We start from the raw sequence: 14,919 nt of genomic DNA on the forward strand, positions 1-14,919 counted from the left end.
AAGTAATCTAGTGTAAAGACATGCACTCCTAACAATATTAATATCCTGCATGGACACAGAGATGCTGCTGAAACTGTGTCACATCTAAAAGGCCAGGAGGGGATTTCTACACAAAAAATCCAAACAAGAACCAAATGTAAGCATGCACATGACAAGCAAGTGGTTGGGGGTATCTCACAATTCATGGCTAAATTTCCCTCCTCCTCTTCTGGAAGCAGGACTGGAGTTGGAGACAACTTTTTAGCCCTTGATCCTTTCTCCAGTTTTGGGCAGCTTGATGGACTTTAAATTGTAAGACTGCAAATTTCTAGTAAACAATATACTAGGAAACCTTTGGGTGGTTGTATGTTGAAGTATTTAACTTTATATTGGGTTTAATTTTTTTTACTGTTTCCAAATTAAAATTAACTAGATAAAATGTCTTTTGCTGCACCCTTTGACAGTCTCTTGTGAAGTCTGCACAGTAACAATGCTTTGTAGTTCTGAGCCCCCCAAAAATCAACCCTAACATCAAAATGCTTGAGGGGAAAGTCATTTTTGTTATCTTATTATTTATTACTAGTTTTAAAATCCTGGGGCATGGCTTGGGGAACATTTTTCAATATAAAACAAGATGGAAGTGATACTGATTGGGAAAGAACTTTGAGGACCTGGTGTACAAATTTTCTTCTTAATACAGGGTAGACATTGATGTTCTAGTGAAACCCCTTAAATGCAGAGCACATTGTAATGGCTGGACAGATAGCTATAGATCAGCATTCACACTTCACCAGGTCCTTAGAGCACTTTCCCCACTAATTAGTATCACCTCTATGTTGTCTGGTTTGAGCTGCATCAAGCTGACTCTCATCCATCTCTTAATATGTGCCAGCCAGACACTAATAGAGTGTGGGGACAGTAGTTCCAAGATCAAAAGATAAAACGAAGTAGAACGGTCTGTCACTGGTGTACTAATGACACAGGGTCATGATAATTTTGAGTGCCTTTATATAAATGTTGAACAGAAGAGTATTGAGCTCCACAAGGACCATACAGCTGGAAGAAAGAACAGTCATCCTTCACCATTTGGGAACAATTGGAAAGGAGTGAGTGGAACCAGTCTAAGACAACTCCATCTTTCTAAGCCAGGTCATGCAGCTGTGTCAGTAATTTCACATGCTCAAAGGACACCAAAACCTTGAGTCATCAGATATCTGGCCTCAATCCATTGGCCTAAGGAGATCTCCGACCATTACAATTAATATTGTTTCTATGTCACGACCTGGGCTGAAACCTAACTAGGTGATGTTCAGGTCCAGGTAGGTGAGTGGTTAGCTGTTTGTGATGATGGCAACAACTTGTCATTTATCTTTCCCAGAAATGATCTCAACCAGGCAGTAGTTGGCCAACATGCTTGTGTGCAGAACAGATTTTTTTGAGCAGAGGTCTGACTAAAGTTTTTCTGAGAGGTGCTGGTAACTTTTCCTCTGGAAGAGTCATTAACAATGTCTTCCAGGAGAGCATTTAGGCAGTCCCTGCAGTATTTCACTAGCTGGTGGAAGGGAGGGAGTGGGTCCAGTTAGCATGTGGTCAATACTTTATTATTACGTTACTATAATTTATATTACCATAGTGTCTATAGGTCACAATGTGCTAGGCGCTGTACAGACATAGAAAAAGACAATCACTGCCTCAAAAAGCCTATAATCTAAGATTCTTAATAGACAAGACAAACAAAGAGTGGTAGAAAGGAAGTATTATAGCCCTTATTTTTACAGATGGAGAACCAAAGAAAAGAGAAATTAAATGTCTTTCCCATAGTCATACAGGAAGACTGGAGGTAGATCTGGGATTTGAATTAAGATATCTGAAGGTCTAGTCAAGTAACTTAACCACAAGATCATCCTTACTCAGTACAGTGATTGTATGATCACCACCTCTTAGGACATCGGTTTATATGCATTGACAGATAGTGGAACATTTGTAAATAGATTCTGGAAAGAATACTGAGTTATGTTCTGATTAAATGAATGCATGAGATTCTACATGAAATTTACAAGTAAATAATTATTTTAAATTGACATAAGGTGTCTCCAAGTAGTAAAACTATTGACCTTTGTGAGCCTTATTTTCATTTGAAATAAGAATTTAGGAACTACATCTCTAGGCCCATATTCATTAGCTCTGTTGATTAGTGAAATTAATTATTGGAAGTATTTTGAAGATGAAGCAGTAGCTGATTTGCTTGCTGAGCTGCTTTATCCATGTTTAACTTCAAATGCTTAATTTTCTGTATGTATAGCAATAAGGGACCAATCCAACTCTCACTGCAGTAAATCAGAGTCTTTCTATTGGATAAGCACTTAAAATTTTCAATATGTATTAAAAATCTTCCCCTCCACTGTCCACAACCTCTTGCCCTTCCTTTCTCGTCCAGGTGTAACTCTTTCTCCACCTGAGCAAGTCAATTATTGCTAACATCTGAAGAAGAGAAGTCTTGCTCTGATGGGTCTCATAAGATCAGTCAGAGAAGAGCCCTCTTTACATCACGTAGAATTTATACATCAACCAACCCAATTAAAAAAAATCCTGCTCTTCTACCCTCCTTAACTAAGGAATCTGACCTTGGGATGGATATAAATATATAATTTAATCACAGTAATCCTCATTATAGACCATACATTTTAGGGCTGGAAGGGACCATTATTATGATCAACTAGTCTAACCTCCTACATAATATTTCTTGAACTTCATCAGAAAGAAAGTGGCTGTGATAGAGTTAGGGAGCTCTGAGCTGTAGGAGGCCTGTTAGGGCTACCCCAATGCAGAGGATGGGAGGTATCAAAGGGAAGTCATTCAGCAAAGGGAAACAAATATGCAGCCCCCTCTGTCTCATTTCTGACCATATTTCCCCCCCAACCAGCTCTTTGCCCTGTTCCCCATTCAATATCCCAGCTCCCTCCATATCCCCCCACTTCAGGAGAGAGGTTATGAGTGTTATTGCTACATTGCCATGCATGTTCCTCTAATAATATATCACCAAACTTCCTTTCTCCCCTCCCAGCAAATACCTCCATAAGACCCCAGTACTGGCCCCATAAAGCAGGACAGTTCCTGCCCCAGCAAACTGGAAGTACTGTTGTGATGAACCTCCTGGAGTGTGAGCAGAATCAATCTCTTTCTGTAGGCGAGATAGTCAAAATTATGGTGAAAGGGATTTAATCTGGACACTATTTGGCTTGCTTATTTTTCTTGCATATTGTGTCTATTTTTCCTTTGTTTTATACTAATTTTCCATTAAAAAGGGAAAGCATTTCAATATCAGCCTCCACATCCTGAAAAAGGGAGCAAAGGTGATACTTCCTGTCACACAGTTTTTTGGAGATGAAGGCTGGCATGATACTAACTGTGACTGAATTTTTCACACCAGTAAGAGTCTTATATAAACCATGAATTTCCTAGAGTGGAACTAGGTATTTACATCGAGAGAAAAACAAACACATTTCAAGGAATTAGTGTTCTCTTTACTTGATAACATTTTGTACAGAATATATAAAGTTGAACTCTGTTTAAAACTTGACATTCAGACTCTACAGTTGGGCACCATCACTTTAACTGATGAAAGAACACAATGCCCTCTATAATAAACATTTCATTAATCTTTCTTGTCAAAAAGCATTCAGGGGAAAAAAGCTGTATAAGACAGATTCTCTCTCATTGTCTTGGTTGGTACAGCTAACTTGTACAAAATATCAGAGTTCAGGAATAACCCTAGCATTTTTCCTCTTCTTCTCCACGGGTCTTTGATCATGATGAAATTGTTACACACTAGGATTTCTGTCTATTAAATATAGTTATTTTTTTTCATTCCTTTATTCTTTATTAGACTGTGAACCTGCATTTGACATAGGGAAGAAAAGTTTAAGCTGTAAGGGCTTGATTCTGCAAGAGGCTGAGCTCTCTGGCCCAGTTCAGCAAAGCACATGCTTAACTTTAAGAATGTGAGTAGTTTTATTGACTTTAATAGGATTAATCATGCTTAAAGTTAAGCACATGCTTAAGTGTCTCATTTGATTGAGGCAGAGCACTTAGCAGGATGCAGGAGTGAACCCTAACTGAAAAATATGTAGTGGTTCAGGAGAGTACCATGTGAACTCAAGTGCTAAAAGAGAGAAAGACATTTCTAGATGGATTTTAAAAAGGAAAAATCTTTGAAAATCTTGCCTTGCAGTTCACTGACAAAGGGGGTTGTTTGGCTCCTAGCAGGATTTAGAGAAACTGTCATTAAACTGAATTCAGATGTATCTGGTACGTCCTAAACTTGTGAGGTAATTTAAAAAAGAAAACCCACCTATGGCATGTTGGAGTAAAACTCAAAGAGGAAGGATGGGCTAAAAAGGTTAAAGGGAAAGTTATGCATTTATCCTCTACCCGTTTTCAGATGTCCTGACCTCTAGAGAAAAAAAGGTGCAAGGAAAAATGAGACTGCCTGATAATGTGTATAAATGATGGGATGGCTTTCAGAAGATTATAAATGCTCACCTTTTACAGCTATGCATTTTCTTAGTTTCTTTCTCCTCCACCCCCACCACACTATTCAATATTTAGATTGCAGTGATTAAAAGAAGACATATCTAATAAACCTTTTTGTTGATTTTTAATATTAGAGACTGTTAATGAACAAGTGCTTTATTCTATACATCATTGGTGTTTCAGAACCACTCTGCTAAGATAATTACTTCAGAGGATCATATCCCTTTAAAAATTCTTTCACTTTTAACTGGGTATGTTCTTTACGTAAAAGACAGTGAAACTGTTCGTCTATATCATAGCAACACACCTTGCTACCACATTAGCCAAGAGGGTGGGAAAGGTTGCTGCAGCAACAGCATGTTATATAATACTCCATTCAACCAAGAATGAGTAAGCTACTTTGTAGCGGGAAGGGGGGAGTTATTTTCTACAGTCCCCAGCTCTTTGCTGCTGGCAGCTTGTCTAGCTGCTTGCATGATATAATACATTCTTTGTGGCGGTGATATTTCCTAAATTGATCATATTTTATTCAGTATTTTTGAAGTGCCAAGAAAAATTGTATTTCATTATTTTTACAGTGCCCAAAATGTGCTATGTGCTTTAGAGAACACATAAAAAGATATGGCCCCATCCTCAAAGTCTTTTATAAAATATACATCACCATATCAAACAATTAGATCGCTTTTTGTAAACACTTCTCTGGTTAATTGAAACTCTGGACTAACTAAAGATAAAGGTATCTTCTGAGTTTACTCATAGGTTGAGCTCTTGTGAAGCTCCTAAGCTCCTCCGTAGATCCTGCAAAGCTTAGCTTTGACTGTGAATAGTTTAGAAGCTCTGCAGAGCTGAAACCTAAGTGGTGTGCTCAGGATTCAGAGACAGCAGCCAAAGGCATCAGCCCTAATAGAACTGGAAGTTTCTTACGCGCCTGGCTTCAGGCTGGGAAAGACAGGTATGTATTTCAGGGGACATGGTTCCTTCCCTGCACTGTCCTAGGTGCAGAACCTAGCTCCTAAGCTTTGTAGGAATGGAGGTTCTGAAGAGTTACTCTCCTGTGAAACTTAGGAGCTCTGCAGAGTTTAACAGGTTTTTGATTATCCAAGCCTCCAGTTATCGAAAAGTTTTGGGTGACAACCTATCAGCGCCATAGTTTACTGATGGGGACACAGATGCTACCTTCATAAAGACTAGCTTCTCTTCTGACGGAAGAGTGTCATCAGATAGTCTCTTATAGTAAACAGGGTGTATAGTAAACTCTGGATAGATTCTATGGATATGTGTTTATTTTTAATCTATCACATTTCTATTTACGTATTCTCCTGGTCTCTGGAAAAGCCCTTCTGCTTCACAACCTGTTAAATTTTATCAGCAAGTGGCCTATTTTTTGTTCCACTTTACTTGCTCATGTTTTGCACCTATATGTATGTGAAGAAGCTACCCATCTTTCTTGCCACTTATACTTTACTTCCTAACTCTGTCCACCTTGCCTGAAAAGCATGTGACAGTGCACGATGGTTGTGGAAGTTGGTCCCCAATCCGGTGCTCAGTGTGCAGCTTCATTTACTTCATAATTATTCAGAAATTGCCATTGGAAGTTTGAAAGGGCCCAGCAGTGTCTGTATATGTTGGTACCAAACTGAGATGACAGTCACTGTCACACATACAAACACAAACCACTGTGAACCAGTTTTGTACCAAGCATCAACCCTCATGTAGACTAGAGCCCGCAGTCTTTGCAACAGCAAAAGTTGCTTGAGAACTTTATGGAAGAGACATAGTCCACTATTCAGGGATTAGATGCCTACATTAAAGATCATCCAAGTAGTGCCTATTGTTGGCTATGGGAGCAGCTGCTTATGTGCCCTAGTATCTTGAGATATCATAACTGTATATATACAGAGTTTGAACTGATTGGGGTAGAGTTAGTTGGCAAGAGAAAGAAATCTCATTTCCTTTTCTGTGGAACATCTTATTTCTCTCTCAGTTCTATGAAATATCCCTGCCAGCCACAATGACTTTCATCTTGGGCTCATATAGACATTTCTGAAAAGGTTCTCCTGTATTATTTAACTTTGTTTTTGCTTTTGGAATAGCACTAAACGGCATGAGGTTTCCAAAAAATGGGGAAGATGTTACTGGATCCTCTTCAAAAGCTTTTCCCAATCCCATATGCACATACCACTAGTCCTTCTACAAGGCTCTTCACCTCTCTGAAAATCAGTCAGGACAAGAATTAGCCTGTGGCCTCATCATGGGTGCAAAGAGGAGGAAGGTGCAAGACTGCACCAGGGCCCAGTACCTCTCTTTGGGGAAGTGCAGGGACTGCTTACTTCAATTGCCCACACTGAGCCAAACTGCCCCCCAAAAATCAGCCCCATGTCTTTTCCTGTAGTAGACTGTGGAGCTGGCTATATGCAAAAAAGGTAGCATATCACACCTTTCTAACCCATTTTTGAAGGATAAGTAATTAAAAGAATGTGGGCAATAAGACGTGTGCCAAACAAAACCACCCAAAACAACCCTCCCACCATAACCCCCAACAGAACGGTGGCATCAGGTAATCAGATTATTTCACCTGTGAACAAAACAAACCATGAAAAAGCAGAAATGAACAAAGCAACAAAGGCCCCAATCCTGCAGAGTCCCAATGGGAATACTCAAATGGTAAAATTAAGTATATGCCTAATCAACAAATGAGGGCCAAAGTTTGGATCCTTGATAAACAGATAAGATGGCATTTCCTCAGTCTTTGGATCAGCGATCTCTGTCAGTCTGTTACAGAGAGAAGGGCTAGAAGAAAAAAATAATCCCAAAGTCTCCAAATTCAGGATCTGGACTTGTTCTGTTACAGAGAAAGGGCCCAATGGCAAAGCTTGGATCTGAACATTCACAAAATTCAATGGACTTTTTGAATCCAGGGATTTGGTTTGGGCTATCTCTGATTTTAGGGAACATGTGCAAATCCGCCCAATAAACCAGAGATTTTTCAATAGCAACAAAAAACAAATACAAAAAACCCTCTCTTTTGTTAGGTCAGTTTGTGCATAATTTTTAATAATTTACTTCACTGAGAGGAAACCTCCCTGGGAACTGGGAAGGGAGAGAAATCTGATAAAATATTTGTTGGAAAGAATCAGAAATCCTATCCTTACTCCTCTTCCGCCCAACCCCTTATTCAAACACCCCAACCTCAGAGGACTGGGAAACAGGGCTCGTGTCCCTTTAACTCTGGCTCTTGACCACGTGTCGGGGGAAGGCTTGGAATCCCGAGTATCCAATGGAGAACGTTCCATGGATGTTGCGCGTTCAGATCCCAGGATTCCGGGCTGAGAGGGGCTTGTCCTGCGAGAGGGAGCTGTCAGCGCCTCTGGGCGAGGGGTTTAGTCAGATGATTGGCTGTGTCCTCCCTTGCTGGGAGTGGGGACGCTGAGCCAGCCGTAGCCTCCGTTCCCTCCTGCGTGCAATGCCGGGCGGCCACGCTGCAGCGGGGATGCTGCCCCCGCCGCTCTTACTATCGCCAGCCAGCTGAGCTTGCGCTACCCACTGGGGCTCCTGTGAATACGGGCGGCGGTAACAGCAAGCAGCAGCATGGCTCCTACTCTGCTCCAGAAGCTATTCAACAAAAGGGGCAGCAGCTCGGCTTCTCCCCCTAGCAGGGCACCTAAGGAAGGACCTGCCTTTAGGTGAGAAACTGTTTCCTTCATGCCAGGGATATTACTAAAAGGACATTATCCAAGGGGTAGGGGAGCCTTATTGGAGGCAAGAAAGGAAGCCCTGTGCAGGGGCACCCGCAGGAACGAAGGGGTGTGTACATTTCCCCGGAGCCAGCCGGAGCGCGCGCACCCCCTCCTCCCCCCAGCTTTTGTCATTTTTGATCACCCTGGTATCAGTCTGTTCTCGTTCACACAGTGCTTTAGAAACGTGAAGCGCTTTAAGAACTTGGTATAATTCTTATTGGTAATAGTTTGCTTCAGTACTTTTGATTTAAAGCCAGCTAGAGAGTTAGTGCCTCTGTTGGGGAATATTCTGCAATTTTAGATTGGCCTCTGATCTAATAGGTTTGCAGAAATAGCTTTTAGAAATGGCTGAGATTTCCACAAGACCAGACACTTACACATGTTAGGGAGCTATTTCATTACAAGCCTTCTGTACAAAAGTCATTTTGTTAAGCATTAATGTTGTGCTACCCTGTTCTGTGTGGATGTCTGAGTTCCGGTGCTAGCTACCTTTCAGGGTCTTACATTGGGTAAATGAGCTTTAACTGTGATGGATCTTGGGGTGTGGTCACTCACAGTTTGGACATCTGCCCCAGACCATCTTTCCTCACTGTGAAAGAAGGTCTATAACCTTTATTCTCTGGATTTTTCAGTGTAATCGGTATCAGACATAACAGCCTAATCTTCAGTCTTCTATCTAGAGTGTTTCTCAGTCCTTCGGGATTGTCCTTAAAATCTCCAGACTTTTGAGCAAGTTACAACTGCTGTAAGTAGCATGGCCACAGGTGCTGTAACTATGAATATGATTGAGTGGGCAGCAAAACTGACAGTTATTGAGTCTCAGTGTGGACCAGATTAATTAAAAATTGGGAATATAATGTGTTCCCGAGTTAAACAAAATGGTTTGATGTCACTTCTACTACTACACTTAAATAGTGCAGGAAAACACATGCAAAAGAGTAGTGGGGGCAGAGAACCAGGTGAAAATTATTGTTCCCATATAGCTGCTTTCTCTCTGCTGTCTTCTGCTTCTTTTTCTTCTCTTTGATGTCTCAGCCATTTTGTCTGGATTTCAAATCTCCTCATATGCATAAACTGCTATAGTTTTTAATACCAGCCTCCAAATAAAATAATACAGGAAACATTCTGCCTTCATCTTTCTTAGTGTTTGTGTCTTATTACTTGCGTAATTTGAATTAACATCTCTTCTTTTTAAAATATGAGTTGAAATGTATCTTACCTTGAATACCTTGAATTCAGGGTTTCATCTTTTGTTTCCTCTGATTGTGTGGAACAGCTGCATGCCTTCCACTGCTTTAGGTGCTTATGATTTCATGAACTTTTGCACATGAAACGTATCGGGATTCCTTTAGAGGCTTGGATGTGTAATCCTGATTTGGTGATGGCGTTAAAAAAAATGAACAACTTGCTTAGAATATGGTCCGTATGGGTTATTTAAGTGACAAGATTCTGGATCCTTTTTCTATATCTTATCTGGTCACAAGACCAGGGTAGCCATGGCAAGTGAAGTAAATGGTATTGCGTCTGTGTCCATCCAAATCTTCACGTGACTACTCACCATGACTCGCTTGGTCTTGTGAGTAGATAGCATATAGAAATGGATAAGATTCCTGACTTTCACTTCCTGAAATGCTAAGAATGCTGTGAGGAGTGAGACTAGGAGTAAAAACAAACAAACAAAAAGATCCTATTCAACAAGTGACTTAATGCAAGCACAGGGGATCACCAACATAGAACCTCTCTTTGACATCAGAGGTGCTCTGCTTGAATCAAATGTCATCCGCTTGAAACAAATTGCAGGATCAGAGCCAACATTGGGTAATGTCAGATCTGAATTATATATCCAGAGTCTAAAGTGATTGCTGTAAATGTTATGAATCACTGGCAATCTAACATGATTGCCACATTATTTCTAGAGTGTTGCTAGTGGATTGGGAAGACTTAAAATGGCCAGGCCCAGAATTCATTGTACCTTAAATCATAATGCAGACAAAAGCCTTGTGGTACTGGGAGGCATGGAAAAGAGTGAAAGCATGTGTTATGTACTTGTCCAGAATTATTCTTAATTTAAAATTTATGCCTTAATGTATATTGCTTTGGACCAAAAGTACAAAAACCAATTAAGGTGCAAATCCATTTGCAGGGATTTAATTTTAATTAAAATGTCCCCAGGTCTACGTTTACGGTCCTGATCCTGCAAGGAGCTCCAGGTGGGCAGACTCCTGCACAGAGTCCAACTGAAGTCAATAGGAGCCTATCAGCATGGAGCTCCTTGCAGCATCGGTGCCAGTAGTAAGGTATTATTTATTTTATTTTATTTACTATACTGGGGTTTTTTTGAGGCTACTGAATTTCAGTTTAGAATATTGAAATATTGTGTTAAATTCAGAAAACTCTAACTTTTTATTAACAAATTATTCATATATTATGCCTTTTAGGATTGTATGCACTTGTTCTGCAGTTCTATCTCTTCTCCTGTCCCCCAATTATTTTTTTGGTTTTCACTTCTATCTTTTTTTATTATGTTCTGGGGTTATATACCTATTTCTCTCTCTCTCTCTCTCTCCTTCATCCCTCCCCCCTCCCCCCATGGAATATTTAAATCCTCAACACTCCCATTCTTAAATGAATGTATGCTGGTAATGCATGGTTCACAGTTCTATTCCCGTACACAACCCACACTTCTTCATTTAATGTGGGTCTTTGCTTTTTTTTAACTGAACCCTCAAATCCCAGCCTTCCTGAAAACCCTTAATGTCATCTGCTACTGAATTTCAAAGGATGAGCTGTGACAGCCAACACTAAATATTCTGGAGGTACATCTTCGATTCGGTGGCTTTTAGCTCAACACAATTCAGCAGAAAGTTCATTGGGAAAGATCTTTGTACTAATGGGGACATGTGGCTGAAACTGGCTGGGGAGACAAGGGGATGTTTTCTATTTTTACCTCTCCTCCAGTCTCTGACCCTTACATTCCTGTGTCTGTCTTTACAGTTTCTCCTGGCGCTCCTAAGCAGATGCTGTAAAATTGATACAATATTTGTAAATTTCACCTCTTTCCACAGGGTTTCAGCCATGAAACTGACTAGAGTCTTGTTACCTTCACTCTACTGCTGAGAAAGTGATGAACAAGCAGAGCACCTGAAATTGTTTATGGCAGTGAATGCATGTATGTTTACCTGCCTTGTGGGCAGGTGACATAAGAACGGCCATACTGGGTCAGACCAAAGGTCCATCTAGCCCAGTATCTTGTCTTCCAACAGTGGCCAATGCCAGGTACCTCCAAGGGAATGAACAGAACAGGTAATCACCAAGTGATCCATCCCTTGTCACCCATTCCCAGCTGCTGGCAAACAGAGGCTAGGGACACCATCCCTACCCATCCTGGCTAATAGCCATTGAAGGACCTATCCTCCATGAACTTACCTAGTTCGTTTTTGAATCCTGTTATAGTCTTGGCCTTCACAAAATCCTCTGGCAAGGAGTTCCACAGGTTGACAGTGCATTGAATGAAAAAATACTTCCTTTTGTTTGTTTTAAACCTGTTGCCTGTTAATTTCATTTGGTGACCCCTAGTTCTTGTGTAATGAGAAGGAGTAAATGTGTGCATTCAGTGCAAGAAGATCATGGCCCTCAGTGACCAAGTGCAGGCTCTGGAGACCAGAGTGGCTGAACTGGAGGAGCTCAGGGAGATAGAGGAGTACATGCATAAGACTTTCCAGGACACAACAGAGCATGTCCACCCCTAGTCTGAAAGCCTCTACACTATTAAGGCGGATGAAGGAGAACATCAAACTGGAGCAGAGGGAAATGATTCCCTTTATTGGGACTCTCTTTCCAGATGATGTCATAGTATTATGTCATCCTCTTGCACTGACAATACTTCTCTGGAGGAGGGGACTTATGGTATTAGGAAGATGCAGGTAATAGTAATGGTGGATTCAATTTTTAGAAATATAGATAGTTGAGTTTGTGATGACTGGGAGAACCGAATGATGAATTGCCTGCTGGTTGCAGGCCTCTCAAGACATCTAGACAGGTTTATGTGTGGTGCTGGGGAGGAGCCGGTGGCTGAGGTACATGTAGGTATGAATGACATAGGGAAAGATAGGAGAGAGGTCCTGGAGGCCAAATTTAGTCTGCTAGGTAAGAGATTAAAATCCAAGATCTCCATGGTAGCATTCTCTGAAATGCATCCAGTCTAAGGTACAGGGCCAGTAAGACAGGTAGAACTGCAGGGTCTCAGTGTGTGAATGAGATAGTGGTGCTCTGAGGGATTTAGGAATTGGGGAACCTTTTGGGAAAGGAGGAGCTTATACAGTATGGGCTATACCAGGGGTAGCCAAACCGTGGCTTGTGAGCCCCATGCAGCTCTTTTACAGTTAAAGTGCAGCTCGTGGGGCCCCCCCATGTCATCGTCCCCCCATTTTCCACCTATCCAATGGTGGGGGAGCTCAGGGCTTCTGCAGTGGGGTGGTGGGGCTAGGGGCTTCTGCCAGAGATGACTGCTGCCTGCTGGGGGGAGGAGGGGAAAACACAATTTAAAGGTTTGCCTCCCCCAACAGCTTGAGTCACACACCCCCAGACCTCCCTTCTTACACTCAGCAGCCCCTTCTTGCTGTTCCTAGGTGTTTGCCATGGCCTCTCCATGCAGAACTAACACCTGGAACCGCAGGGAGGGGCTGCTGCTTTACCTCCAAAGGGAGAGGCAGCAGCAAAAGCAGCGGCTCTACTTGTAACTCCCAGCTGTTTGCCTCTGCCTCTCCCCGGAGCCACAGCTTGCCAGCTCCAGCAACTGCCATGCAGGGAGGAGGCCCAGTGACACCATGTGACTGAGTGCGGCCAACAAACCCTGGCAAAAATTGGCGGGCACATGATTTCACGTGCCCCAAGACAGCCCTCCCTGCGGGGCTGAAGCCCCAAGCCCCGGCAGGCACTTCCCACGGGGCTGAAACCTGAGCAGGCGCACACCAGCTCTTGAACTTCTGAAGATTGTCATATGTAGCTCAGAGGGTCAATAAGTTTGACCGCCCCTGGGCTATACCTAAACCAAAACGGAGCCAGATTGCTGGCATGTAAAATTAAAAAGATCATAGAGGAGGTTTTAAACTAGGGGCTGGGAAAGAGTCAACAGGTATGGAGGAGCACGCGGTTCAGAGAGAGACATCCCTTAGGGGAGGATTTATTAAAGGGAAAACTCTATATCTTAGTAAAGAGGATAGAAGTTGATAAAGTTTAGGTAGGAACTGAAGAGAAACAGTCAAACAACAGAGTCCCCTTCATTTATATTACATGAAGGCAAACAACTAAAAATTGACAGACTTTATAAATGCTTGTATACAAACGCTAGAAGTCTAAATGCTAAGATTTTGTGAACTAAAATCACCCTTTGTACCAGATGACTGGCAGATACCTAATATAATGCTAAAAGAACAAGGCGTATTTGTGGCACCTTATAGACTAACAAATTTATTTGGGCATAAGCTTTCTTGGGCGAAACCCACTTCATCAGATGCATGCACTGGAAAATACAGTAGGAATATATATATATACACACACACACAACATGAAAAAATGGGGGTTGCCATACCAACGCTAACGAGAGTAGTCAATTAAGGTGGGCTATTATCAGCAGGAGAAAAAAAACTTTTTTAGTGATAATCAGGATAGCCCATTTCAAACAGTTGACAAGAAGGTGTGAGTAATAGTAGGGGAAAAATTAGCATGGGGAAATAGTTTTTAGTTTGTGTAATGACTCATCCACTCCCAGTCTTTAGTCAAGTTAATTTAATGGTGTCCAGTTTGCAAATTCATTCAAGTTCAATAAGAAACTGCAGGAGTCTGTTTTTGAAGTTTTTTTTTGTTGAAGAATTGCGACTTTTAGATCTGAAATTGAGTGTCCAGAGAGGTTGGAAGTGTTCTCCGCTGGTTTTTGAATGTTATAATTCTTGATGTCTGATTTGTGTCCATTTATTCTTTTGCGTAGAGACTGTCCAGTTTGGCCAATGTACGTGGCAGAGGGGCATTGCTGGCATATATCACACTGGTAGATGTGCAGGTGAACAAGCCCTTGATGGTGTGGCTGATGTGATTAGGTCCTATGATGATGTCCCTTAAATAGATATGTGGACAGAGTTGGCAATGGGCTTTGTTGCAAGGATAGGTTCCTGGGTTGGTGTTTTTGTTGTGTGGTTGCTGGTGAGCATTTGCTTCAGGTTGGGGGCTGTCTGTAAGCGAGGATTGGCCTCTCTCCCAAGATCTGTAAGAGTGAGGGATCGTCCTTCAGAATAGGTTGTAGATCCTTGATGATGTGCTGGAGAGGTTTTAGTTGGGGGCTGAAGGTGACGGCTAGTGGCGTTCTGTTATTTTCTTTGTTGGGCCTGTCCTGTAGTAGGTGACTTCTGGGTACTCTTCTGGCTCTGTCAATCTGTTTCTTCACTTCAGCAGGGTGGGTATTGTAGTTGTAAGAATGTTTGATAGAGATCTTGTAGGTGTTTGCCTCTGTCTGAGGGATTGGAGCAAATGCAGTTGTATCTTAGAGCTTGGCTGTAGACAATGGAACGTGTGATGTGGTCTGGATGAAACCTGGAGGCATGTAGGTAAGTATAGTGATCAGTAGGTTTCCGGTATAGGGTGGTGTTTATGTGACCATCGCTTATTAGCACTGTAG

At 41.7% G+C, this 14,919-nt stretch overlaps 1 protein-coding gene across 3 annotated transcripts in view; it reads left to right on the forward strand.

Annotated features, from left to right (window-relative positions):
- Positions 1–7,890: 7,890 nt before the first annotated feature.
- FNIP2 (folliculin interacting protein 2) overlaps positions 7,891–14,919 on the forward strand; it is a 90,089-nt gene continuing 83,060 nt past the window's right edge. For 2 of the 3 annotated variants that reach the window (XM_073341493.1, XM_073341496.1), the window contains exon 1: positions 7,891–8,195. In XM_073341493.1, the coding sequence (XP_073197594.1) occupies positions 8,101–8,195 (95 nt within the window). In that variant the 5' untranslated portion in view covers positions 7,891–8,100. Of the gene's footprint in view, positions 8,196–10,511; positions 10,547–14,919 lie in introns of those variants that run through there. The other variant, XM_073341495.1, reaches the window with a different exon arrangement.

The sequence above is a fragment of the Lepidochelys kempii genome, chromosome 4 (assembly GCF_965140265.1).
Source record: "Lepidochelys kempii isolate rLepKem1 chromosome 4, rLepKem1.hap2, whole genome shotgun sequence".
NCBI classification, from domain to species: Eukaryota; Metazoa; Chordata; order Testudines; family Cheloniidae; genus Lepidochelys; species Lepidochelys kempii.